Raw genomic sequence first — 27,801 nt, 5'->3', positions numbered from 1 at the left:
GTGTAAAAATCTGTTAAATTGTTAGCAGAAAACAACGGATAAACAACTAAGTGAAAAACAACAGCTTGCTAAAAATGTGAATACGAAGTTGTATATTATTAGAAATGGTTAGCGGTTTAATTATTAGCTGTACACATTTAAAGTATATATAGTTACATTAATGTATGGATAAACTGTGGATTTGTTAGCTAACAACACAAACTAAATAGCTAGAAACATAGTCACATGAAAGAAAGTTTTCACAGACTTTATACCGTCAGCGCTTTTTACTGCTTTTACAGTTTTTACAAGGTAAGCAGTAGGCAGTTGCAAAAAACAGGAAAAGAGTAAAAGACAAAAGTGGAAATGACCCCCTTAGACTTCTTTATTTTTCCCTGAGTTAACGGTTCTATTAATAGTTACCTAACATAAACTAATGTCAGTCTTTTAGCAGCATTAGTCAGAGAGTGAAATGATGTAATACTACTTACATAGGGAAGTCTCATGGCTAATGTTTTCAAAAAGTATATTGAGGGTCTGGAGGAGCTGGACACACACGTAACGTCCAGACTTCTGACGGAGGATGTTCAAGAAGAAGGCAAACATGTTCTTCTCCAGGAAGAAACTGGTCACAGACATAAGACACAAGCAGGTAAAAAAAAAAAATTAATTCAAGTTGACTGAATAACATACAACCATCATAAAATGGACAATGTCTTAAAAAAAAAAAGAGAGAGAGACATTACCCTGCTTACTAATATTATGGTTAGGTGTTTATTTATCATTTTCATACAGTATTCTTAATTTACAGCACTGTGCACTTGAACAACCTCTGAGTGTTGGCTAAAGACTTTTGCACAGTACTGTAATTCTTATTCTTATCGCAGTTGTTCTACTCACTACACCCAAATGCATCTCAGCTGACTCTCACTTTACTTTCCAGAATATTTCAACACTGTTAGACCATCATAATTTATGTGCAGCGATATACTGACTTTCTGCACTTACAGACCGCAAACTTCACCTTTAAAAAAAATGATCTCAGACTAGTTTTTTGTTTAATATTAGGTTCTCATTTTAGAGAAGTAAACACCTCAGTACTTTGCATCATAGAAACTGGATAATGTTTAAAATCATCACTTTGATAGCAGAGTAAGATGTCACTTTAACTCCCACATTAGAGTACCACCTTCATATCTGTATTTAAAAGTGATGAATCGCACACTAAGACTTGAACTGGGACTTACTCAAACACAGAGCTGTCATTCTGGTCCCCCCAGATGAGGATCTCTGTGATCGAGCGGATGGTCTCCACCAGAAGGTTCCTGTTGTGATCTGTTACTGTTGTGTTTTTTGTCAAGACGTGGTACATATACCTGATAGAGAGAGTTACAGAAATAAGGTGAAAATGTGAAAGAGGAGGTGAAAAAGCCATTTGTTTAAATTTGACTGAAGTCATTAACATTCACATATCTGTATCTAAACCTAGCAGGACAAAGATTGCACTGATCGCGTGACATTGCGGAAAGCTGCTAGATAAACCTAATAACGTTTCAAAAGAATATTGATAGATGCAGTAGCGCTGTTACTGGGCTAGTGCAGTGTAATAACCACTAACCTAGAAACTTGTGCACACAAGAGGTTTCCCTCATTTAGCCTCACTAGAGCCCTGGCTCGGGATTTTATGTCCTGATTCAGGTTGATCGAAATCACCCCTCAATGTCATGCACCTGTTGGGGTTAAACGAATGCATGTTTTCGTACTCTGGTAAAAGCCAGTGTTTTCCAGCATGAGCTCTTTTAATTCAGCCTCCATGCAAGCTTTACAAAATTGGTAAATACAGTTCTTCGTGTATTAATGATATTCAGATTAAAATTTAATTTAAACACTTAATTTATCGTCTTAATTTATAGTGTCAATTCGGTTTTTGTCTGCTAGGACTACATCAGATTTTACTTACCTCGCAAAACATAATAAAAAAAATCCAGTAATCCTTGCTTTATTACAATTTGATTGAATAAATGCATTTACACACATTCACTACTGCTAAATATTTGGCTAAATATAACGCTGGTAAAAAACGACTGTCGTTTTCAACCAGCGACCACTTAGGCTAACATTAGCTTATTTCATGCTAACTACTCACTTCAAATGGTCCAGGGAGTGGATATTTTTCGCTTTCCCCTGTCCTCCAACCCAGCTCCGTGACCGGCCAAACATGGTTGCGATTTTAATGGGACTGCAATTTTGCCGGGCGCCTTGTTTTGCTAGTGTTAGTGTTCGTATCTATCCATTACACCCACTTTCCCGTTCGGCTAGCTGCTTAGCAAACAGGGGGTGATAGGCGGTGATGGTAGCCACTGCGGGGTCATTACGTAATAGCGTGGGCAAAGGGAGTTGTAGTTCTTTTCCCTACGAGAGGGTTTACAGTAGAACTGAGAAAAAACTACAACCAATGACTTCCCATGCTATCAATGATGGTTAAAGCACGCGACCATAACTGTTTTGGTGATTGACAGCTCTAAGGCCAATCAAATGCCGACGCTTTGGTTGGTTGCTGGTTGGGACTGTTTTGATGCGGTTGGCAGAGATGTTAAGACGGGACATTATAAACTATAAATAATTCGACGTGTGTTTTTTTGAATAGTTCGTCTCTTTCTGTCCGGGTGTGTAAACAACAAGTCCGCAGTAGTTTTCTTGCATTTTTTTAGACCGACTCCTATGCTACTTTTTTTTTTTTTAGCTCTAGCCACCAGCTGGCATGGCGTGAATTCAACAAACTCGCGGAGTCAATGCCAAGAATGCGTCGAGCTAACTGGCTGTGATATTTGAATGTGTTCCTCTGGTTATAATTAGCTATGGACTTTATGTTGTTTAGCCCGCATGATTTCCTGTCGTTTTCTTCTGGACCGTACAGATAAGCTACTACATTGAGGGCTTCCTCTGAATCGTCGTTGCAGGCCAGGACGGGCCGAAATGGATGCCCCAATCCCAGCTACCCACACAGACTTCTAACGCTGACAGCAACAACTTCAGGCCACACACACACACACACACACACACACACATACACAAGAACCCCTATCCGTGGCTTTCTTTATTTTCTATGACACACCAAATTTATGCCCAGCTAGATTCGGTGGAATCGCTCCTGGACGAACTCCCATATATGTTTTATTTGGGCCTGTTCTTTGTCAACGTCCTGATCCTCTATTATGCCTTCCTGATGGAGTACATCGTCCTGAATGTGGGGATAGTATTCCTGCCTGAGGATATGGACCAGGCACTGGTGGACCTCGGGGTGTTGTCCGACCCGGCCTCTGTTCCCTATGACACGGACACGGAGCTGGATGTGTTTGAGGGATATCTGGAGTGACAAGGCGGTCCTGGAAGGAAAAAACGGAATAATCAGATTTTGATAATGATGTTGCTGGGATCAAGAGGTCAGGCTGGTGCTCCCAGGTCAGCAGTTTGTTGGGAAAATGCCTCAAAGTGGATGCTTCTTAAGCTTTTTGTTCAGAGAGGCACATCAGGCAAAAAGTAAGCAAATGGCACAAGTGCAGTCAAACGTTTAAGTATTTAGACAGTCATAGTTTTGCAATTTTGATTCCATACACCAGGACACTGTGATTGAAGTACAGACTGTCAGTTTTTCTTTTGCATTAACTTTTTAGGAATTACAGCCTCTTCTTATACATAGTCACCCATTTACATAGGCTGAAAAGTAGTTCTTCAAGTGTTCATTTGGTGATGATTTCCATGGGTTCAAGACTTCTAGACAAACGATATTTATCCAAGCAGTTCTTTCATTTAAAATTTAAAATCCAGTTACTATCGAAGCTCTGAACACGGAGGACTGCATAAAAACAGCTGTAGTTTCTAAACTGTTAAATACTTTTGTGCAATCCCTGACTTAAAGCTGAAAGTCTGCACATGATTGTTTGATTGTTAAAATCCACTGTGGTGGTGTACAGAGGCAAAGATTGTGTAGTTCTCCAAACACCAGATTGTAATAGTCAATAAGTAAGCACCATATGTTCAGCACACTTTAATAGCCAGTATATCTGTTATAAAGTCAAATTTAAAAATCAAGCTCTACCTTTTTATGATGGTAAATGTTTTTTTTTTTGTGTCCACAGGTAGGTTGAGGATTCATCTCTTGCAGACTTATGATCCGTGACTGTTTGATGGAAAGAGCACTTTGGGAAGGCGTGTTCCCAGCAGAATATCAAGCAACCACAAGAGGTTAGCGCTGGCCTCTGCTACCCTCGCTTTGGATACAACGAAAATGGAAGCACAGCATGGTGCAGGAGAACGGAGAGAGACAGCTGTTCCCTTTGGAAGAAAAATTAATGTTGCCAGGGATGTGGATCTATCCAGGAACTGGAAGTTCACTCTAAAAGCAAAATGTGTTTGAAACTTGCCGCATCAGCCATGGTGTGATGTCCTACAATGTGACATATGGCAGTAGAACTGGTGAAGTGCAGGAAAACAATGTCCAATAAGCATGATGAATACTTAATCACTCACAGAACAACTTAAGTCACCGTTTTATCCTCTAATACAGAATCCAATCCTCTCTTAAGAACATCCTCGCGGAGATTTGGGTCCACTAACATCACCCTTACTCTCAGAAGCACAGCTAAGAATTATGGAAGCACTGGTGAAGCATAACACTGTCTCTGAACTGAGGCGGGGAAGATGTAGGACATAAAAGCGCCGTAAACTTTTTAATATTGTCACTACGCCATTCACCACAAGTCAGAGAGTATTAAAGTGTCGAGAAAGAGGTATTTCTTTAGTGCTGTACCCCTTTGTTTGTCAGTAATTAGGCGGAGTGGTGACCACTGTGATCACAGCTGGCCAAACCTGTCAAATGTCTGAAAAGGAGCCTCTAAAGAAAGGCTTCATTCTTTTTTCTTTTTTAAAAAAAAACAAAAAAACAACAATTTACTGAGAGACGAGATGCATTATGCTGACCGTCTTCAGAGGATTTTGAGCCAGCTGTTTAATTCCTTGTGTTCTCCTGCTTGTGCTGTCACAAATTTAGAGCTGCTTTTTATGAAGTGTATATTCTCAAGAGCAATAATAAACTGGATTCAAGCAATGGATCAGTTACATAGTTATACAAATGAAATGGTTCACAGGTAACCATTTCATCCATGAGCTTGGCCAATTGTGGATGGGGAGAAAGTAAATATAAATTGTCTATATTTTGCTAGGCAGCTTTTCACCGAGATTGCTGGTGCTGGTATTTTCCCTCGTCAGCACTCAATATAGGGAGATAATAATCCACAGCCACACTGTGTAATTAACTAATAGGGAAAAAGGGAATACAGAGTCTTGCTGTGATTCAAGAACATGGATGAAAACAAAGTAATTTAAGAATGTTTTTCAGAGAGTTGGCACCAGAGTTTAACAAAAAGCCGATCATTGATACCTGATACCAAATCGTTTTTTATGTGGGTTAAGGCCTTGGTGATATTTTGGTAGTTGTTTTTGTCAAGATGTCCATAGCTAAGTTTTTTTGGAGGGAAAACATGTGTTTGGAAACAGTATTTAGACCACAGGGCACTAAAACTCAGGATACTAATAAAATATATAGTATGAATACTGTGTGTATTCCATACGTTTATGTGGAATTTAATCAAACAGGAACAGAATCAATACGAGGTAAGGCTGTGAATAGGAGATAATATTTAAGGAAGTGTGTAATCTCGCTGTCTCATGCTGTAAACAATGTTAGCAGGCGGCTTTCTTTTCATTGACCAATGTCAGTACAACAGTGCTTCTTAGTTTTGGTATGAAAACAGTAGCATCTGAAGCTGTAACAGATTTCCTAATTTTGTACAAAAGTCAGTGGCCATGCTGTTTCCCAGGCATGCTACCCTGTTCAGGGCCACCATCATCATCATCATCTCGCGGGAAACATACAACCTGTGCTTGTGTCGTCCCACCGCATCGGCTTCTTTGCAGACATGCACATGCTCAAATGAACTGTAGAGTTTTATTTTCCATTGTGTATTTAATAAACTTTGAGCGAATGCCAGCTTGTAGCCTCTTTCTTTAAACCATCAGCTTGTGTATTTCTGCAGGTGTGAGGGTTTTATTAATAATCATGTGCATCAGCGTGATGTCATATTGCTTTTTAACCACAAGAGGGAGTGAGTGCAACAGAGAACAGCAGCAGTGGCTTCAAATTGTGGGAATTCTTTGAAGTCTCCACAATTCGATGATGGAAATCCCCAACAATGCTAAGTGTTCAGATTTGTTAGAATTTGCAAAGCGTGGTGGGAGTACGCTCTGCGTGATAACGGCCAGATGTGACGGCCTGTTATTTGATTCGACTCCGAGAAGCAGTGCTGCCAGGAACTGTAGATGGATATTTGCTTACTTTCAGGTCTATTCATAATGTGAATCCAGTATTTTCCCTTTCTATTTGTTGAGATTCAATCTCGACCCAGTTCTTTCATTACCAACAATTCATGCTTCACGTGTGAGATTAGTAATGAAGTATCTAACAAATGTAATTTTGTTTTTTATCACTTCGTCGAGTGCGCACGCAGAGACTGACGTTCTTAAAGGTCAGTTTGCATCGAAATGGAGAACAGAAACATGCAGTGAAGGAAGTGAAAAGAAGGTTTTTTTTCAAAAAACCCATTGAATTCAGTGAACACAGGGGCATCAGTGGAAAGAAAACACTATAAAAATAGTAGTAGGGTGAGTGTCAAAGCATTTTATTATTATAAAAGTAACCAACAATCAGTACTGTATAATTTATAGCCAGAAAAACACCGTTATCCTCCCCCCCTCTCTCTCTCTCACACACACACACACACAGCACCACAAATACACGAATAAAGGCACCTAAAGGCAGATAATGGCAAAAACTTGGACAGACAACTATAAAGAAGAAAAAAACCAGCCACCTTTAATAACAAAGGGTGACTATAAAAGTGCAATTGTGCTTTTTGAAGTTGAAAGTACTGAAAAACAGTACACACACACACACACACACACTCACACACACACACTTTGTAATGCAGATAGTGGAATGTTATGAAGAACCAGCAGCAGAGAACAAGCAGCAAGTACGTCAGTTGTAGTGCAATCTCAAGTTTCACATAATAATTTGTTTGTGTCCTTTCCTTGCAAGCACACACGTTTGAAAATGTATTGTGCAATTTAAGTATACATCATGAGATGCATGATGAAAACAGTTCATATGCTTGTAGAGAGGTATTGCATTTTAGTGCAATCGGATGCGGCTGTCCTGCTGAATGAGTCTCTCAAGCACACCGAAGGGGATGCACTGGTTCCACATCCTGGGATGATGAAATGAGATGAAACAGGGTAAGAAAAAAAAAAAAACCCCATAAAAAATTGGAAAAAATAAAGATGTGTGATGAAGTAACATGAAAGAGCTCCTCACCTTAAAGTCTTAACTTTTGTACAGTTTCTTAGGCTGGCTCCTAAGCTCTGTGCGCCGACATCTGTTAGTTTGTTAAACTTTACGCTGTCAAAGAAAAGTGAGACAGAAGTTAGATGTGTTTTAACAGAAAAAAGCCTATAGCGCAAATCCAGACATCGCAATATGTTTTGTCTATAATATGAATACATGAACGCTAAAAATAAAACCAAAGCAGAAGTAGCAAAAAATGTGGAAGTGCTCTTTGCTTTTCACTTGAATTCCCAGTGAACTTCTGTTTGAAAATGCTTCATCGCAGAAATAAACATTTTTGCAACCTGGTATAAAAACAGCTTTGGGACCACCGTACCGGGCAAAGACAAAGATATACCACATAAATATAAAATGCAGTTTTTAAGTGATTTATTTTGATTTATTAGGGAAAAAACTATTCATATGTCACGAGGTGGAATGGACAAGTTGAACTGAGTGTTTTTTATTTTGCATGTGTCGCTGTGTTTTATTAGTTTCAATCTTTTAACAATGTACAGTGTTTTATTCTTATGGTTTTATTGCATGTTTTTATTGTATGTATTTGTTCACTTGTCCCGGAGAGACTTGAGCCCCCTCCTGATCACTAATTGGACACACCTGGGAGGTCACAGAGGAAATAAGAGGGCCAACAAGAGGGCCTGGCAGGACAGAGACAAGGGAGTGGACACCGGAGGAGGGCAGCAGGACGCCGCCCTATCGCTGCTCACGGTGAGACAATAGTGCAGGTGAGACACAGCAAAGCAGTGGGCAGAGTTGAGAGCTCTGCCCCTCCGGAGCAAGTCACGAGTGATACCGTGCTAGAAGAAATCCCAGTGATAGGAAAGAACAGTGACTGTCGCTGCCCCCTCTCTCTTCTGGCTAGGCTGCTAATAAATCTTTATTTTTTATTTTTTTGTGCTATTCGAAGGTGTACTTTCTAGTGTATTTCAGATCATCGTCCTACTGCAAAACCAAAGGATGCATGTACTTAGGGCCAGGAACTCCTGGTTGGACATTCTCCCTCAGGTCTATCTGGTAGAGAGCCGAATTCATGGTTCCATCAATTGCAGCAAGTCTTCCAGGTGCTGAAGCAGCAAAGTAGACCATCACACTACCACCACCATGTTATGTTCTTTTAATGAAATGCTCTGTCAGTTTTACGCAGATGTAATGGGACTCAAACCTTCCAGAAAGTTCAGCTTTTCTCTTGTCAGTCCGCAGAATATTTTCCCAAAACCTCATCAAGATGTGTTTTGGCAAACGCGAGCCAAATCCATCTACCTTTAGTCAGAGCTCTACAATGGATGCTTTTTGTGCCCACTGTCTTCCTTTTTGATGAATTATGAACTCTGCCCTTAACTGAGGGAAGCGAGGCCTGCACTTTAGATGTCGTTCTTGTGACCTCTTGGATGAGTCACTCATGTGGTCTTGGAAAGTTTCATCACTGTTCTAAGTTTTCTAAAGCTGTGGATAAGAAGCAGAAGCAAGCAGTGGAGTCCAAGAGCCTTAGAAATGACGTTATAACCTTTTTCATATTACTTGGTTTCTAAATTGTTGCTTTATATTGTGGGATGATGTTGCTTTTTGAGATCTTTTAGCCTGCTTCACTTCATCAGACAGGTTCTTTGTAATTCAACAAGTCTGCCAGTAATCAGCCCTGAACGTGGGTAGTAAAACTGAACTCAGCTTTGTCATTTTAAAACTGCATTTTGTATTTACTCAGATTATCTCTGACTTATACCAAAATATGTTTTTGCATATTTATTTAAGTGTGATAAATATGCAAAAAACTAAGAAGTCAGGAAGGGGCAAGTAAGCTTTCACAGCATATTAAAGTGATACATTCTTAGGGGTGTGGCCACTTTGACTGACAGGTGAGCATCACCTACAAACCTGGGCCTCCTGTCTGCTGTCATCATGTCAGCTAATTCAAATGACTGAACCGCACCTCTCAGTCATGTTTGTCGTGCTGTGGTGTAATTTTTACATTACTTGGCACTAAACTCGTAACTTGTCTCACTGCAATACATCTGTACAGTCTATGGAAGCACCTTGATATCCAAGCTTGCTAGACTGACTCACTTTCATCACAAGCTAAAGACCCCTTCCTAATTTTAAGTAGTCACTGGTGCATTACTGTGAGTGAAAACATAATTAAACAGCAAGCGAAAAAGGACCTTAAAAGTATATAAAAAATTAACTAAGTGAAACTATGTAGAAAAATAACTGTCAAACAAATGAGTTGTCTTGTGGTCAGTTCCCATCTACACCCAATCCCTGCCTGTGTAAGTGGAATTTGTCAGTCTTTTAAACGGGAAGACCTTTGCTAAAACAGAACCTTTTACACTGAAATGTATAAGAACCTAATTCTTAGCCATCAGTTCCAAATAAAAATGTCAAGTCTTACTCAAGGTCAGTGAGGGAAGCCATGTGTGGGAGAACAGCTGCTAAACTCTCTGCCCCTTCATCAGAAATCATGTTGCTGTAGACACTGGAAAAAATAGCAAGATAAAGAGGGAAGTGAAATTATGTGGGTCAAAAGTAAGTGCCACTTTTAGGTTCCTCTGTAGGCAGATGTTACCTTAAACAGTGCAGATTAGGCAGGTCCTTCAGTGTGGCTGCTAACTTCTTCACACCCTCGTCTCCTATGCAGTTCTGTGATAGACTGGAAACCAGAAAAACACACACAACTAAACACACATATCAAAACTAAGTTAAAAGCTAGACTGTGATGATTTTGGGGGGTGTCATGGGAGCTCAACTAATTGTGTCTTTATACCACCAATGACAAATACTCACTTAAGTATCTCCAAAGAAGGGAGTGAGACTAAAGCACTGGCCAGCTTCTCTGCTCCTTTGTCCCCGATCTTGCTGTTCTCTAAGCTAAAGGTGGTGAGAGAATGAGGCTGTCAGTTACTAGAAACATCTCATAAACACAGAGCGATGCTTTAAGCGTAATACAAATAGAAAAAGTCCGCTGTATACTTACTCCAAGTGCTGTAGGTTATGCAGCCCTGGCAGGAGATCCCACAGCTTCGGAAGAACCAGAGGACCATTATCTGGACCAAGTCTACAGGGAACAGTGTCATCATTATCGTCACCAGTTTCACAGTGACAACCATAATAAATTCAGATATCAAACATCTGAGCTACTTACTCAAACTCCAGCTTGTGTAGCTCTTTAACTGCTGGCACTCCCTCGGACAGGATGGAGTGAGACTCGCTGGAGCTACAAGTGAATATAACACGTTTTCACAAACCAGTATGTTGCAGTGTAAATCTGAATGTGTGTGCATAAGTGTGTGGTGTATTACCTGTCTGATAGCCTCTTGTGAATGTGTATGTTCACCAGCTTTTCCAGGTGCTCTATATGACACACCTGTTTAGCTTTCAAAGGATGGATTGTGAACTTGGACACTGCCCTCTGGAGGAGACTTTCTTCGTCACTCTGCTCCAGCAGCTCCCAGAGGGTGATGGCGTCAGCAATGCATGACCTGGAGGACCCACAACACTGTGTTTAACACTGCTATTGGTGCTGATAAAGATCAGCGACTATCAAGTCACAAAAAAGTTCCCAATACTATCCTTTAACCATTTAAATCCTGAGGATTGAACCATAAAAACGTAAAGAAATACAAAAGATTACAAATTAGTTCTCTGGACAGGCTTAAACAGGATAAGTAAACTATGACCGGACAGCCACAGTTTGTAGGATAGTTGTAGCAGGGTAGGGTTTAGAGCTGTATATAAGCACTACCTGTATGTGTTGATGTTGTTGAGGCCAACCAGAGCTCGAAGTCCACAGATCTGGATGCCAGAGTCCTCCAGGTCCAAACAGAAACGTCTGCCTTCAGTTCCCCCCTGTTCAAGTGCTTTCTGAACAGTGAACACATCTGGCGGGCTTAGTTGAACTCCATGAAACGTCAGGAACTCTGGAAGATTTGCTGCTAGGTGTGTCACCAGCCGAGTCCTGCCAGCTTCTCGGCCACCATCACTGTGAGTAAAACTCGCCTCGTAGACGTAGTGGCATGCCTCCAAGATTTGGGAGGGAGTAAGGTCAGCGTAAGAAAGCCCTTCCAGGTGTTTTGTTACCAACCCCTGCTTGTTAGCCACCATATCTCTAAAGGCTGTCTCTGTATGCGTGTGGAATCGCTGCAGTTCTGTCCTATTGTGGAACAAGAGGCCAACTGCAAATCGCTGAGTGAGCTCAAGTTCCTCCCTTTGAGGTCGCCGACGACCTTTCCCTCCAGACTGGAAAGGGAGGGTCTGGAGAAAGGACCGGTCTGTTAAAGTCCTGGAGAAGGAGAAAGAGAAAATGTGTCATGGGAGATTGGGGGATTCTAAAAGTCTGAAAGTGAAAGAGAAAATAGAGTGCAAGTGGAAAGGCTTTCATTTTTAATCTAACAGCATATAAACAGTGGATATTATGATATTTTAGCCCTACTGGCTTTTGATGAATCTGTAAACGGTTGATTTCTACCTTGACAAAGCCAGATGTACTCCTGCAATGTAACTCTGAAGGAAAGGGTTGGCCCATAAGAGGATCTGGTCATTTTGGTGATCAGTTAAATCATTGGTGGTCCTTTCACTGTTTTCAGTCCTCTGTTCTGTCTCTCCAGCTTCTGTCTCATTTTCTCCTTCCTCCTTGGTACTATTTGAGAGGCATGGACTCGCTCTCAGCTGATGAGAGAGAAAGAGGCCTGTTCTCAGACCAAATGCCTTGACTTTGCCAGATATGTCCCGTCCTGTGGGAAGGATGGAAGAGTTGGCTTTGACCCCTTCCCAGGCTAAAGAGCTCAGCTGGGACAACAAGTCAAAGTCCTCCGTTACAGCTTCTCCACCACTGCTCCTGAGATCCTGATCCACTTTGTCTGCTTGCGCTTCCTGTTCTTGTGCCTTTTTTGCCCTTTGGGTGCGAGAGGAAGTGCGTGCCTGCGTTCTGGACTTCCCCTGATTATTTTTCGAACATTTCTTCGCCTGAGAGGTATTTGAAATTTGTGTCTCAGTGTCTCTTATGGATTGTGCTTGAGCTTCGGTGTGTGTGGGAGTACTCCTGCCGTCTTTATCCATTTTTAAACACAGCACCTGATGACAGAGCCCAGTTAAAGTTCTTGGCAGGACATCCACACTTCTAGACTGCTCTAAAATCAAGCACACCAGCCGGCATAGTCCGGGGTTCCAGCAAACGAGATTTAGGTAGCTCATGCTTTTTAGACTCTCCAAAGCTGATTCTCTGAGGCCAGGATCAGAGAAGTACTGGGACAGATATGTTTCCACATTTGCTGGGGTAAACCCACACATCTCCAGAAGGCTGTCTGTACGCCTGAGCAGCTGGCTGGCAGTTCCCCGTGGCCGGGTGGAGAGTAGAAGAGTGCAGCCTGGAAGCAGGACCCTTTGAAGAATGGCAGAATACAACTGCCTTACTGTGAAAGTCTTTGCCTTGCTGTCTTTTTGCAGTGAAGCTGTTAGGTCTTTTTCCTGAGCTTGAAGTAGAGTTTCATAGTTCCGCAATTCATCAAAACCATCAAAAATGATGAGCACACGTTTAGGGGCTGCCAGGATTTGAGCATACACTGCTTCTGGGTCCACACAGGATGGGGCAGAGGAGGAGAGGTTGAGCAGGAGTGTCTGAAGACTGTAGACCGGCTCTGTCACACTGAGCTTTTTGCCATCCAATAGGAATACAAAGTCAAACTGAGGGATGCAGTCTCTGGACCAATCAATACACAGCTTCTTGATCAGAGTGGTTTTTCCCATGCCGGCATTGCCAAGCAGCAAAATGTAACGTCTGGATTTTTCTCCATTTGAACCATCAAAGATCTGAGTGGAAAACGATAAGCAGGCAATGAGTTTAACAAGGTTTTTTTTTTTAAATTCTTTTGTGATATAATCTGTTCAGTAAAAGTGACGCTCCTACCTGACTGAGTGCCAGCATGGTTTTTTGCCGATCTGTGTCTCCCTTGATGACTAGCTCCTTGTCCAGGCATTTGTTTGTATTTTTCCCAGAGCGAACTACCTCTCTTTGGCTCACTTGAACATCTACATAATGAGAAGACAGGCTGAGGCCCGCCTCCATATCCTGGTAGGTTTGACTCATGTGAGCTTTGGCTTCTTGAATGTAGTCCTTGACATTCTCTAAAAAAGAAACAGGACTGAGTACCAAGCTGGTCCTCCACAAACCATTGTATATTCAGGAGATCACTGTAGACAAAGTAAGAAGAGATCCTTAAAAGCCATGCGGCAACTTACGTGGAATATCAAGGACCTTGGGAGACTGAGGAAGAGGTGATTCCTTACATGGAGACATTTCTGAAGTGGAACAAAGCATGAAGTTTGTCACATGCCAGAAACTCATAACCACAAGGAGGAAGATTTGAGACAGATACAGATGCTCACCATTGCCTGGGGATACAGGTGAGGTACAAGGGGGAGACATGGCTTTGCTAGCTGTTTCTGACAGAGAACCCAGTGGGGACGAACTCATTTGGACTGGAGCGACTGTGCCATCGACTACAAACAAACAAAAAAAAAAAGAGTGAAATGACTGCATCGGTACACAAACAAAGCAGATGTTACAGAGAGCAGTTTCCATGTTGTCTCTTAAAAGGAAGAAGCAAAACCATAATGAGGAACAACAAATAGCACAACACCACCAGAGAAGACAAGAAGCAGAGAATAGCATGCACACATGAACACTCACACGCAACCGTCCCAGATAAAAGATTTAACCTTTTTTTACTTACCTGGGGAGAGTGGTGGTAATTGGCATTTAGAGGGTGGTGACACAGTAGGAACTATATTAGAAACAACAGTTAGACAATGGACTACTTGTACAGGGTGTACACAATAATCAGTACACATTAAATAATTAAAGATGTCACTGACATGAATAACACAACCACCAGTGGACAGAAACAACAATGGCAAATCAATAATTCCGATTGAAAAGAACTTTTTTTGCATTGTAAATAGACATGATTGTGTTACAGGTGTGATTGCTAATCAAGGCTGTAGCTAAGCTACAGTTTTTCAGAAGAAGCTTTATGGTCAGATTGCCAAGGCAATTAAAACTGTACATCAACTCATTTTCTTTGCATAATGCTCAACACCCCTAGTCTGCAGTGTCAATAAAAACGTAACACCAGAAGAGTCACAAATGTCACTTTCTGCTGGGCTATGACATAGCAGTACACAGGAAACACTGTTAACTCTTGGCATGCCGGTATTTAACTCACCTAATATATATGTAGGTGTAGTGGCGCTGCGGGGGAGTGGAAACCTAATGAGCGGAGGAGGAGGAGAAAGCTGGACTGGATTTCCTGCGGAATCTGAGATAGTGATAAACTGAATGGGAATCGCAGAGCTTGTTTGGGAAGGGTAAACGCGAAAAATTCTTGGTGGAGTGGCGGTGGACATCGGTAAAGTCTTTGCTGGACTTGGCCCTGATGCGGGATGACTGCCTGCAAAACAACCAGAGCTGGCATCAGTTTCTGGGAACTGGTTTAGTCAGCCTTGAGAGTTATCAGAAAGGGAGTTGGAAAAATGACAACAATGATTTGTTTTTCAAAAAACAGCGAAAGATTTACGGTCACAAACATCCTCATTGCAGAGCGCTGTTGAACTTGTTACTCAAAGACAATCGCATTACGTATTTACTTTGAAACGTGATTACTTTGTGAAAAGGCATTGCACTATTTACCTCCTATTGAAAGTTATTTCTTACACTACTCTGCATTACTTCACCACTTCATCCCAGATGTACTGTCACACAATTTCCATCCAAGAATGAAATAATAAATCTTACATTCAATATCTCCAAAAATGATTAACTCAGTAAGGAGAGGATAGATTCGGTATTTGCTCTAAACCATCACTTTCTTTAACCTTCTAACCTTGAAAGGTTTCACTCTGCTCTGTCATTTCTCTTATCATCATGTTGGGTGATCGTGCAAGTGCAAATGAAAAGTGAGATTAAGCCAAAGACAAATGGACCAAAGTAAAGTGCATTACTCTGCAAATACAGACATGTATACTTAAATTTGAGTGTCCTGTTTCTATTTGTGGTGTAGTATTTCCTTCTAAGCTGAGCCATTAAATCTCTTCAGTGACCAGCAGCTGCTGATGTAAATAAAAATACATGCTCGGGTTTTTTTTTTATCACATTGCGTGGTAAATCGGAACTATAAAAAGCACCAAACTCATGTGAAGCGAGGTGGGTAAGGTGCGAGTTCTTCTTCTAATTCATCGGCGTAAACTCATGACTTACAACTTCAAGTTCCTGTTTTTTTTTTTTTGTTTTTTTTTAAACTAACTGGTTCATGCACATCGGTGGAGAACTATCACCCTGTGATCCAAAAGTCTAACCTCTGAAATTTCATCTGAATTACCTTTTTTGTAAAAAGTCACTCTCACATGCACGTGCTGAAAGTGGTTCTTTTTCATGCTAGCATTTTACCATGGAGCTATTCAAGGGATATTTGTAATATGATATGATATGAATTGCAATATTTGACTTTAATAACCTATCTTGCAACCCTGGTAATCCTCTTTCAACTCCTATCCTGCAGAGTTTCACTTTTTCAGATCAACGTCACTTACAGCGCTTCAAGTTTAAAGCTCCAGATGTTGCCTCAAAAACGGTTTCAGTTTTCATGACTCACCTGGCTCAACAGCTGGCTCAGCCTGTGACTCTTTGGTTTTTGGTTGACCTACAGGAGTTGAAGAACCAACATTACAACATGACAGCAGCAAAACATGCTCAGAACATCCTTTTATTTGTAAACATATCCTTTTCTTTTTGTACCAGATGGTAGTTCATTTTCATGTGATCTTCTATTAATAGTATTATTCCAGATTTGATTAGCAAAAAACCAAAAAACCCAAAGCATCTCTTAATATAGTGATATGAATGGAAACCAGTGGCTGAATTTTAAGCTCTGAGTGTTTGAACTTTTTCCACTAGTCTTAAACATACCAACGTAATTAAAAAAGTAATAAAGTGCAGTGTCAAGTGCTATAAACACCACAGTATTATGACTACCATAAAAATGATAAATTGTCATTATAAGTTTAGTTATAGTAGGCTTAAGAATGTGTCTATTCCACTGGGTCCCAAATGTAATGTGGGTTGGAAACTCCATCGTTTGTTAAACAATCAGAGGAAGACTCTGGGTTAGTCACCTGATGGTTTTGGCCGTTTTGCTTTGGGCCTTTCATCCGAGCATGGCTGTGGCTGAGAATCTGGAGAGGGAAAAACATGTAAGCAGGACTTTAAACAATAAAGTGAAAATGACAAGTTAGAATCCTAAAATTAAGTTTTATATAACAAAAAAGATGCTGTTCTTTGTGTAGTTACGAGCCAATCATTACCTCTCGGTCTTTTTCTCCTTCGTGATTGGCCTTTTGCTTTGGGTTCCTGTATCTGCTCAATGCTGTTGGCGATGGGTACCTCAGCTGCTGTGGGGAGGTCATCAAAGGTCCATGGATGAGTAACTAAAAAAGTCGATGTAGCATTTAGCAGATGCCCCTACTCGAACGTGTTGTCATTGTCATGGCATTTCATTACTGAATTAAAAATCAGTAGCTCTTCAAGGCATCATGTGACAGTTAGATAAACAGTAGGATTTGATTGACTTTTAAATTATGGCATTCTGTTTTTATTTACATTGACACAGCCTCCCAGTTTTGGGGGCAACCAGGATGTACATGGGCTGCTTTCATTTCTTTTGTGGATACTAAACAAAATGTAAAGACTGGACCAGAGTCCGGTCCATTGTCTGTGGGCTTAATCACATTTGATGATGTTGTGAGAGGTTTACATTTTATGGGCCGTGCATTTACAATATGCTGGGTGGAGATTTTTGTGTTTGTGTACTAAGATAACAACAAAGGTGTTTAAATGTATATTGTAGTAGATATTTATTTTAGGAAGACTGTGCAATCTGGTCACCATTGTTTATGTACAGGGGCAAATCTACTATGGTGGCATGAGGTGGCATGTGCCACCTTAAAAAAAATCTCTTGCCACCTTTAGTGTCACCCTAGTTTATTCAAAAAAGCTAGCATTAACACTTTGAGCCTAGCTACAAGTAACACTGAATATGAGTATGTTGCATAATGTTACCTGATGCAAGACCTGCAAATGTGTAAAGAAATGGCTTTGATTTTTCTGATTTCCATGCCACCCTAAGAAAATGTTTCTAGATCCGCCTCTGTTTGTCTAGCCTGCTAGGTGGTTAGCACCATTAAGAAATGCTGGCAAACCACCTCACATATCCAGTAACCACTGCTTCTCTGCACAATGATCGATGTTAATGAAAATAGCTTTTTTAGTTGCATGAAAACACTGTTGCAACTAATGTAAATTTTTAATATTTACTTATTTAAAGTTTACTTAAGAAATTTTACTTTTACTTACTGATAAGTAAAAGCTATTACAGGTAATACTTGCATAAAACTTGCATACAAAAATCTATATAAATATAATTAATTGTGCTCCTTATATTGGATAACACTAAATTAATACATGAAAGGGTTTAGGTGACAATTATAAATAATCATAATTACAATTATAGCGATTTATGACAGCCTGTGCACATGTTTTGTTGCTGCTAAAGTAATGTGGTCCCCTTCAAAGACCTTTTGAAGAGATTCTGCTAAAAATCTTTAGGTTCATATTTAAAAGATAAAACAGTAACTTTGATGGTCAGTTACTCTTACAGAAAAAATAATCAACAAAAGAGACGCTTATCTTATTGCTAGATTTGTCTTATGCAATATTAAGCATTATGATGGATAATAAAGCCAAATGGGTCATGGCAACAAAGTGCTGGCCTTCAGATTGGAGCAGTAGCCTAACTCTGCTTTGTGATTGGGTCATCATTTAGATGTTTTTTTTCTTAAAGGTTAATTTATAACTACAGACTGAAATGACTGAATTACTTGTTGACGTCACTTAAGAAACTCTAAATTTCAATGAGCCCCTCATCCTGAACGTTCAGATGAGGAAGTGAACCTCCGACTGTGACACTGAAAAAACACAAACATTTCTTTACTACTGCGTTTGTTGTGTTTTGTCTTCCTTCCTCATAATTCGGGAAGGCCAAAACAACACTGGTGCATTTCTACAACTAGATTACCACGTTGTGGTTGTAGGCCTCCACCACTCAGACCTATGTAATGTGTAAGATTCCTACACATTACATACACTGGAATTACCTAATTTAATGGTGGCAGTTTTAATGTTATGCCTTACTGTTGCTTATAGTTTAGATTATGGCTGTCCAATATAAGGCCCAGGTGGGCAGAATTGGCCTGGCAAAGACTCTGATCCGGCCCATCATGCATGACTTTGAAAATGTGAAGGGTGTCATAAATTTTGGACTTTTAATTGTATTTTGCTCAATTTTACAACTTTTGCTACATTCACGTTACACCAAAGTAATAGTAAAATAATTAAATGCCAGAAAAGAGCCATTGTTTTCACTATCCATTGTGGAAATGTAGCAGTTTTAGCTGAACGAGTCTTTGTGACAGATTTCCTTCATGAGACTCACCATGAAATTAATAAATTTACAGGAAAGATTCATGTTCTCTGTATCTGACCAAATAATGATTAGTAATGACACTGATACTTTGAACTTTTGTATTAAATGAATTAAGTCATGACTTATTAAGAATCATATTTGACATTTGTGTGAAACTTAGTCATAGCTTAAGATCATAATAATCATAACCTTTGAATATCAACTAATTTTACGCAGTTATTTTATGAGTCCAAGCGATTGTCTGTGACTGACATCAGAGATTCACTGCCATGTTCTTTGTTTTCTTCTGTTTTTCCTCATGTTTCTAGCTCTCCTCCCCTGTCTGTATCTACACTAGGATTTAGATACAAAATTAACAGTGAAGTGTTCGTTTTTTCTTTTTTTTAGGACATCAAATGAAGAACATGTTTAGCCTTATTATGTTATGTGGGCTCTGTTAAGCACTATGTGACAACAGGTACAAAGTAACAAAAGGAGGTTCTTACGGCTGTCGTTGAGTTCTAAGTAGTCAAAGAGGGAATCAACATCTGAAAAAGTGCACAGAGGTAATTATAATTAGATAATAAACTTCACATACATGTGAGACATGTAATAGAAAACTACTATGTGCGTTTTTACATATAGTACACTACACATGAGTAAACACATATAGATGTTTGGCTGCCACTTACCCAGCAATTTTTCATTTATATCATCATCCAAATTATCTGAAAAAATAACAATACCATCATCAGATAACAGAATTTCAGTTTCAAAATATAAAATATGTAAAGTTGATGAATTCATTATACAACACTGCCTCTTTTAAATATGTTAATTACTAATTACTCGTGGAATCGATTGGATATATTAGACAGTCAATATTCATTTATTGTTTATTATTTATTATTAGTCCTGTGTTACATGCTGTTTTTTCAGTCTGTTTGTTTAAGCTTTTACTGTCCTGTGCTGCCTTCCTGACAGTAACAGCTGCTTCAGTGAAATATTCAATCATATTTTGGGGTGTTGGACCACCCCTATCTCAACTGTTAAGCTACCAGTGGTACTAGCATATTTTCCAAAGTGGATGGATTCATCAACTTCACTTCAACTGAACAGAAAGACAAAGATCCCAAACACATGAAACCCAGTTCTGGAATGATAAAGCAGGCTAACTTTAAGTCTCTGCAATGATCCTCCCAAAGCCCCCGACCTCAACCCTACTGAAAGTGTTTGGGCTACTAAATAAAATTCACCAATTCTTCCAAGAATTACTGTCAGAAATCTAGCAAGAATTAGCAAGAACTGCCAAAAGCTTTTGGTAGCGTTTTAATGGTTGAGGTGCACCTTCCTAAAAGACATTTAGCTATTTAATAGTGGTGGAGTATGCATGTATTTGAGCCTGTATGTGAAATTTTGACCCCGTGTGGATTTGAGGAAAACAAAGATAATTTCAAACTTGTGCACCTAATTCTTGTTTTTATAATTATTAAAGTTGCATGCAGCACAATCGTGTAGAGCACAAGTGTATATAAACTGTTTAAGATTAAACTTCATTTCATTCAATAGTTGGTGTTAAAAATGTCTGCTCACAGATAGAAAAATAGAAAGAAAGGAGTGATAATAACCATCTGTGTCTTCTATTTAGAAGTGTTTGTTTGCGTTTTCACTGCCTCAACACATAATTCACCTTTTTATTATCAATGCAGAAAAACAAAGTAGTGACAATGCAAACCTATCAACAGATCCGCCAAGTCCAAAGGGACTGCGATGGGATTGGGATCCACTTCCAGCATCTTGACATCTGGTGACACGCATAGGAAAGAAATAAAATATCCTGATTGGTTATTATTATATTTGTAGGTTAGAGTGGAGTTGAGGATAAGCTGAATAAATGTTGGTAGTTAAAGATCGAGTACAGGGGGATGCTTTTGTCAAAGCTGCAATTCCCTCAAGCTATTCCTAACATAATGCTATCACAATAATAATGGGTTGGACAGAGACACCCTAAAAACACAATGCCTGTTGTAATAATAGTAATGTGAGAAAACAACAGAGGATTTACTGAAAGAGAAGAAAGTAGGAAAGCAGGAGAAGTAAATCAGCTGCCTGTCAGTACACGACACACTACAGTATCCGGCCACAGTCTGGAAAACCATTAACACCTTGACTTTATCACTGTATGGTTAACTGTTCAAACTGTGTTTACAAATATGCACTTTGACTGGGGGGGGGGTAGAAAAAACGCCTGTGCTGGAATTTTACTTGTGCAGGAAGCTCAGGTAAACCTGTTTGCAGAGATGACTACTGCGATCTTTTACAGCCTAAAGACACCTTTAGGATAACCACGATGTGGACAGTAGAAAAAACCCAACAACACCAGAAAAACCAAAAAGCAACTTTTTGCCCTGATGAATCATTACTTGTACAATAAAACACTACACTGACTAATTCTACAAATCACCCAAATTGCAGGAAGGCAGTTAAAAAAGACAAAAAGGATTTCATGCAAAAAAAAAAACCCACTCCAGTTGTTTTAAAGGAGATCATGCACATAAAGTTGCCCTTGAGCGGTGTGGTTGTCTAGCAGTCTATAACCAGTGCCCATGTGTGGTGCCATTTGAGCAGTTAACCAGGTAGTTCACAACACACACACACACCTTGTTTATTAGACCAGGCACAGAGGACTACAGTCGACTATGGACTTTCGACTCACATCCTTGTTTAAAATCTGTCATTGTTTTTCTGAGAACCACTAAAAATAAAGCAGTATATATGTGCCCATTACCTCCCTGAAAAAAACAAACAAACAAATAACAGTGCAACCAGTTGAGTTACTGATCGCACACAAAATATGTCTCTAATGAGGAACTTGGGAACCTGAAGCACACAAAGCACCATGCTGTCTGCACAACTAGAAGAGCAAGACCTTAAAAACTAACAGTGAAAAATAAATATTAAAAAGAAAAGAAAAGAAAAGAAAGATTTTTTTTGTTTAGTCCTGAGTCGGAGTGCGTGAAATTCTTTGTCCCTGCGCAGTCCCACACTAAATGGCTGCCAACTATTACCAAAATATTTTAAAAGTTACATTGAAAGTGATTTTCAACAGCTAATGTACTTCAGTTGCCCGGAATTCCCCGTAAATCCCCAACTGGACTTATTTTCACTTACGACAACGTCTGATCTGTTATTTTTGTGCACTTTACACGTGTGGGGGTCTATGATGGTGGGTGCGACTCCATCTGGTCACACAAAAGCATAATGGAGTTGATTCTTCTTGTCATGGCTGAAACTTTCAAAGCCAAACGCAGAAAATCAATGCAGGTGCTGAAGCAGCCGCTTAATTAAAACTTTAACCTAAATTTTCTTAAAAATGACTAAAGTGGCCCCTGTAAATTAAAGAAAAAAAAGTGTGGAAAATCCCCGACAAATCTTATTATTCTTTTCCTGCGCACTTTGATGAATGCGCAAACCCAGACCCACCGGAGCTCACCATGGCTGATATTCCTACCTGTCGGGTCTCTCTGGGTGATGCTCAGGTCCTGTAAACGCCCTGATGTGATGTATAGTCTGTGTGTCTCATAGAAGTTCCATCAGCCGCTGCATATATCCTCAGATGACCTATACACTGAGAGCGCCCAACCTGCTGTGGCTCACAATGCTTTTGCTTTCACTTTGCCTAACATGCCTTACCAAACGCACCAAGCCGTTAAAGGGCGGTTCTGTGTGCAGAGTGCACCCTGCATCTGTTTTAGGTCTGTTTTAACAACAACGGAAGAAGCAAAGAAAACGTTCAAGAGATGCGCCACGAGGGACCGGTTTATAATGAGGAACAAGGGTGATGTAAAGCAAACAGGTCACCGTGCGTTACAGTCGCCACAACATCCTCAAATATCCCTTTGTTTTTGTTTTTCCCCTGGCAACATGAGCGTTAAAAGGGGGCTCAACTATTTTGCAGGCTACTTAGCTTCATGTAGCCTGCATGGCATGTTTTGATGGACTTTTAATTAACCTCCTAGGACCTGGCATCCACATATGTGGACATCACATTTTGGGTTGTCTAGACCAAAATACTACATTTTGTTTTACAAGGGCCTGATATCTAATTACGAGGACATTATACTGCCACTGTTCTATCGAAATTTAAAGCCAATCTCCTCATATGTGGATGTCATTTTTCTCAGAAAAAAAAATCAAGTAAGTTTTTTTTAAATTACGTAATTATTTGTTTTTACATTCATCAGGTCCCAATCAGCCCAAATAGCAAAGAGAAATTAAAAATGCATGCAATGAAAGAGTTTGGGTCTTAGGAGGTTAAAGCTTGTTGTTTTAGTTAGGTGAACTATATTCTCCCTCATTCCTGCATTGGAAGTGTCTTTAGATCTTAAGATATAACTGCACTTCACCTCAAATCTAAAGCTTGATTTTGGACGGGACAACAGGCATCAGTAGCTCTAAAATGGATCACATTTTGCTTTAATCTCTTACTGTTTAATTTTCTTATTAATATTATTATCATTAATATTCATCCCTTTTCTACATTCTACAACTATGACATTGTTTTCTATCCATTGCTAACAGTATGCTAAATACTGTATGTTCATAGTTTGCCTTTTGGGGATCACAGTGAGGTGTTGTTCAGTTTCTGCTCTGTGACCACCTTAAGACAACCGAAAAACAGCATCAGCGTTCACTGCCAGGCCTTTGGAATTGACAAGGAAACATGGGTAGTTTTCAACAGTGGAGTGGAAAGTACCTGCTCCACCTCCACCGCGCCGCAGCCAGGCAGATAAACCAAATAGATTGTGCCTTGTTGCCAGACACATTTACATCACGCTCATACCATTCATATCAAGCTTGATCCACACAGTTACATAATAGAGGGAAGGCATTTTAAAAAACAATGCGTTCGTTTTACAGAAAGTAATGTGTCTGTAATTAATGTCGCACTGGCCTACATTTATTTCCTTGAGACTTATCATTACACTAAGTTAACCAACTTGATTTTTTGTGTTTGATGCTTTCGGAGAGATTTCCGTTTCACACAGGATGAGTAATATAAACACACACAACACATTTGAGGTTAAGAAATATGTGGGTAAAGACAAAACGAGGGGGTGGAGGAATTAAAGTTGGGCCTCTGTGTAATTCGGTGGGTTAAGCAGGTATGCCAAAAGGCTATTCCAGTAGGCAAGGATCCAATGTGGAGCATGCCACTCCCTTTGCTCTTTGTCCCCCCTTTCTTATCATAAAGAATTGTAAATGCCAAAAAATGCCAAGAAGACACTCAGGTACATCCTTTTCTTTGTGTGGTGTGGTAGACAAAAACGTGATCTTTTTATTCATTTTAAAGCTGCAGCAGTAACAGAACTAAGCAATGACGTCTACCTTTTAACAGGGCAAAGTTATAGCACAGAAACCTGAAGCTGAAACTAAAGCTCCACCCTTGTAACTGACTCAAGGTGGTAACCTCTACCAGGCTAAACATTATCAGAAAGCGTTCTTTGCCAAACTGTGTGCAAACCGAAAGTAGGTTACCACAGCAAAGCTGAACATGGCCGGTTACTAGTCTGACCGGCTTCACCTTCTTAACAAATCTAAAGAATAACCTTTTTGTGTCGTCTATTTGTCAGGCCCACGTGAAAAAGTATTCACGCCTTCATAATGTCTTAGCTTTTTGTTGCATACGAATATGACAAAGATAACTCAAATGAATTTTTAAATGATGATTTAAACGATTAAGGGTAAAAACGTATCGGCCGTGGTCGAATTCTTTCTCCAAGTCCATTCCACCACTCTTCGAGAAGATAAGGCTTTTGTGGCAGTTCTTTAGATGTTGCATCTCCCGGATGAGTCGTTGGTGCCCTCTTGGAGTAAGAGCATTTGGTAGGTTGTCTGTTTCTGTGAAGGTTCACTACTGTTCCACGTTTTCTCCATTTGCGGACAATGTCTCTCACTGTGGTTCAGTGGAGTCCCAAAGCCTTAGAAATGTCTTTGTCTCTCCAGGCTGACAAACCATTTCTTCAGATTGTGACATGATGTGTTGCTTTTTGAGATGCTTTAGCCTCCTTCGGTTTATTGGACAGGTTCTATATAAGTAGAGTCTTGATTCAACAGGCCTGGCAGTAACCAGTGAAATTGAAACTAAACCTTGGGGATTATGGGGATACTTTTTCACACGGGCCTCAATACGTTTGGATAACTTCTATTTCTTAGGAAATGATCATCATTTAAAAACAGCATTTTGGTCATCTTAATTATCACATTTGTTTCACAATCTGAAACATTTAAGTGGCTTAAATATGCAAAAAGAAATCAAAAGGGGGGCAAAAACTTTTCACAGCACTATGCTTTCTTGACAATGGCATATTTCCACCTAGAAGTCATAAATTTGCAGCTGTTGTCAGAGAGTGAGTAACCAGCTCGGGGAACCTTGGAAATAAAAAAGATATATGTGTTTGGAAGCTCACCACATCCTATTTTTAATTGGATCCAAAATCAGAATGTCAAAATGAAACTGAAAGTGAACCACACCTTAACCACCAACTCATGTCTTGGCAGGAATAAAGCCTGGAGCAGGCTTTCTGTTTCCAAATAGACCAAACTGAAAACACCAGAGGATAAATATCTGTCCCTGCCCTGTGCTGATGCCTGAATGAAAGCAGCTTTTGTTCCTGTAATCCTGGGCATTTCATATAAATGATAAATTATAGAAGGAAAAAGAAGGAAAACCAGTGAAAGTTAGAAGCATCTGAACAGAAGCTTAAATTAAACTTACCACAGTGTGACTCCATAGTGTCCTTTATGCCTGTTATTCCATCTATGTCCCAGATTGCTGTTCCATAAACATTTTCGGTGACCCCTGCCATCATGTCATCTTCCGCTGTAACTGAAGCATCTTGTGGTGCAAACGAGGGACTCAAATGTTGAAAGGTAAATTGTGCAAGTGCCGAACCTGCGCCACACTGTGTGTCCTCAGGCAGACAACACAGGTCGTCTGCAGTTTCGCCTGGCCACCACGCATCCAGGAGGCCCCCCATATTGTCTGTGACGTTGTTGTTTGAGTCTGTGGCTTCACAGGCTTCCACAGGTGATGCATTTCCTCCTTCTTCGAAAGTTTTAAAGCGATCCATGCAGATTCCAGGTGTCGCCACCTCATCATATAAAGGGTAATAGAACTCCTCAGGTGTGTCCTCAGCATCCAGCGTGAAGCTTTCGTTAAAGTTGCCAGTGCACGCATCGAGTGTCCTGCAAGCGGCTGCAAGCTCCATTTCCTCTTCCAGATCTAAAATAGCACATTGTGCTTCGCTGTATGTCACTGTGTTATCACTAGTTGTACATCCAGTTGTGTTATAATAAACTAAAGGCTGTAACATCCTCCTTCCTTTGTCCCAGTGCTGCCACAGAGGTACAGCTATCCGCCTAGCAGCCTCTTCAATCTGCTCTAACCACTCCCCCTCAATCTTCAAATTCCCCTGATTTACCCTTTCACTATCACTTACCAGCTTCTGCATTGAAGGTGCACTTGTCAGCAGTTCAGTTATTTCATCATTTAATGAAAGTCTGCCATCAAACACTGTGGGGACAGAGTAGAGCCTTTGTGTGGGGTAGTGTTCGTCCATTGCTGTCCCCTCCCTCAATTCCTGAATGAGTTTATCTCTGGAAATAACTTGATCCTCATATAGTGAGCAAGTCTCTGGCTCCAGTCTTGTGCTGTAATGATCATCCACTGATGGGACAAACTCTGATCCTGCCAGGTGGTAGTCAACGGAGGGAGACTGTGACCCACCTTTCCCTACCTTAATGAGCGGTCCATGGCTGAGATGCTGGTGGGTGCTAGATGCTCGAGAAGCAAATTCCCCATCGGTCTCATCAGATCCCGGTATAAACCCTGATTCCCCGCAAAGCAGCTCCGGCGCAAGCCCATCAATGAATTGATGCAGACCCAAGCTCTTGCTGTACGCTTCTGAGATTATCTGCTCCTCCACCAGACCCTCCAGCAGAGCTCGGATCTCAGCAGGTGAAGCCCAGGTCAGAGCCGAGCGGACTTCGTCCAGGACCTCCTCAAAATGAGCCATGACAAGAGTGTCGGCTCCCTGGGCATGGAGGACTAACAATAGAAGAAGCGTATTGGAGTTATTTGAGTTTGTTCTTTATTTTTAAAGGGACTCAGTGATTTTATCCGGGAGGCGGTCGCATGAATGGTAGGAGGTGTTATTTCCCAAAGCCAGAAATGTTATTATTGGTATCATAAGGAAGTGAAGTTACACAAGAAAAGGAATCTGATCGAAGACATTATGGCAGTCTCAAACTTTCATCATCACACATTTTGTCTTTAAACAAATTTACCCGTCTTTTTTTTTTTTTAACAGCTGGTTTAATATTTTGCCCAAATTCGATTACATGGCTGTCATGTTTCTGCTTTTTCATGTTAAGAAAGAGGCAGTGCCACACTGCACACTTTCTTCTGCACAAGTGGGCTGTTTTTCAGCTCAATCACACGCAATAGATTTTATTAAACTATTTAGTTATGATTTGGGGACTTAATCACCAAATAATCACCAAGGCTGCACATTTACCTATTTGTCCCCTTAAGCTCATAAACAGAACAAACACAAAATTCACACAGAACTCCCCCCCACATAAATGTAAAGCCTTCTCTGCAGGTCACATTGTGAATGCGAAGGTGCAGTCCTTGTGTTAACCGATACAATGTTATGCACCATACTGTGAAGTTTTTAGGCAGGGACTAAAACCGGTTTGGCAAAACTACGCATGCCTCAGTGCCATGTTTAGCATTGCTCATTTGCTTAGTAGAAATTGAGCTGCACCTTCTTTGTGTACCTGAGGAGCCAG

General features: G+C 40.3%; 3 protein-coding genes across 9 annotated transcripts in view; 1 reads left to right on the top strand and 2 right to left on the bottom strand.

Annotated features, from left to right (window-relative positions):
- Positions 1–2,353, bottom strand: part of clec16a (C-type lectin domain containing 16A) — a 59,083-nt gene extending 56,730 nt beyond the window's left edge. For all 4 annotated transcript variants that reach the window (XM_014340508.2, XM_005943609.3, XM_014340510.2 and 1 more), the window contains exons 1-3: positions 2,126–2,353; positions 1,227–1,355; positions 471–604 (exon numbers count right to left, since the gene is read on the bottom strand). In XM_014340508.2, the coding sequence (XP_014195994.1) occupies positions 471–604; positions 1,227–1,355; positions 2,126–2,199 (337 nt within the window). In that variant the 5' untranslated portion in view covers positions 2,200–2,353. The remainder of the gene's footprint in view (positions 1–470; positions 605–1,226; positions 1,356–2,125) is intronic.
- Positions 2,354–2,491: 138 nt separating this feature from the next.
- Positions 2,492–6,028, top strand: dexi (Dexi homolog (mouse)). The gene is made up of 2 exons (XM_005943608.2): positions 2,492–3,519; positions 4,119–6,028. Exon 1 carries the CDS (start codon positions 2,960–2,962, stop codon positions 3,353–3,355), a length of 396 nt encoding a protein of 131 aa, XP_005943670.1. The 5' UTR covers positions 2,492–2,959; the 3' UTR covers positions 3,356–3,519; positions 4,119–6,028.
- On the bottom strand, positions 4,916–27,149 carry ciita (class II, major histocompatibility complex, transactivator). 4 transcript variants are annotated; one of them, XM_042229079.1, is made up of 22 exons: positions 25,724–27,149; positions 20,681–20,749; positions 19,638–19,673; positions 19,452–19,493; positions 16,790–16,876; positions 16,601–16,660; positions 16,081–16,128; positions 14,656–14,880; positions 14,164–14,214; positions 13,817–13,930; positions 13,670–13,729; positions 13,338–13,555; positions 11,901–13,240; positions 11,178–11,714; positions 10,735–10,914; positions 10,578–10,649; positions 10,410–10,490; positions 10,220–10,303; positions 10,002–10,085; positions 9,828–9,911; positions 7,412–7,495; positions 4,916–7,304 (listed from the first exon to the last, which is right to left on the bottom strand). In XM_042229079.1, the coding sequence occupies exons 1-22, from the start codon at positions 27,021–27,023 to the stop codon at positions 7,229–7,231; spliced, it is 4,932 nt and encodes a 1,643-aa protein (XP_042085013.1). In that variant the 5' UTR covers positions 27,024–27,149; the 3' UTR covers positions 4,916–7,228. The 4 variants fall into 4 exon arrangements, with proteins under 4 accessions (XP_042085013.1, XP_005943675.2, XP_042085015.1 ...); XM_005943613.3 differs by having other exon boundaries at positions 16,790–16,912; positions 25,724–27,105; XM_042229081.1 differs by lacking the exon at positions 25,724–27,149 and adding an exon at positions 22,457–25,717 and having other exon boundaries at positions 16,790–16,912.
- Positions 27,150–27,801: the final 652 nt, after the last annotated feature.

This window comes from Haplochromis burtoni, unplaced genomic scaffold (assembly GCF_018398535.1).
Source record: "Haplochromis burtoni strain Fernald_Lab_line unplaced genomic scaffold, NCSU_Asbu1 Contig_379, whole genome shotgun sequence".
NCBI lineage: Eukaryota > Metazoa > Chordata > Actinopteri > Cichliformes > Cichlidae > Haplochromis > Haplochromis burtoni.
Note: the sequence above shows the minus strand (reverse complement) of the source record. Positions and strands in the feature narration are given on the sequence as shown.

Bases quoted from the DNA above. Each gene is read 5' to 3' on its own strand.
- dexi (XM_005943608.2), top strand. From the start codon at position 2,960: ATGCCCCAATCCCAGCTACCCACACAGACTTCTAACGCTGACAGCAAC.
- ciita (XM_005943613.3), bottom strand. From the start codon at position 27,023: ATGGCTCATTTTGAGGAGGTCCTGGACGAAGTCCGCTCGGCTCTGACC. The intron at 19,674-20,680 runs GTTTGCATTGTC...TTATTTTTTCAG, and splicing joins CTTGGCGGATCTGTTGATAG to ATAATTTGGATGATGATATA. The intron at 7,496-9,827 runs GTAAGACTTGAC...TTTCTTTGACAG, and splicing joins GCTTCCCTCACTGACCTTGA to CGTAAAGTTTAACAAACTAA.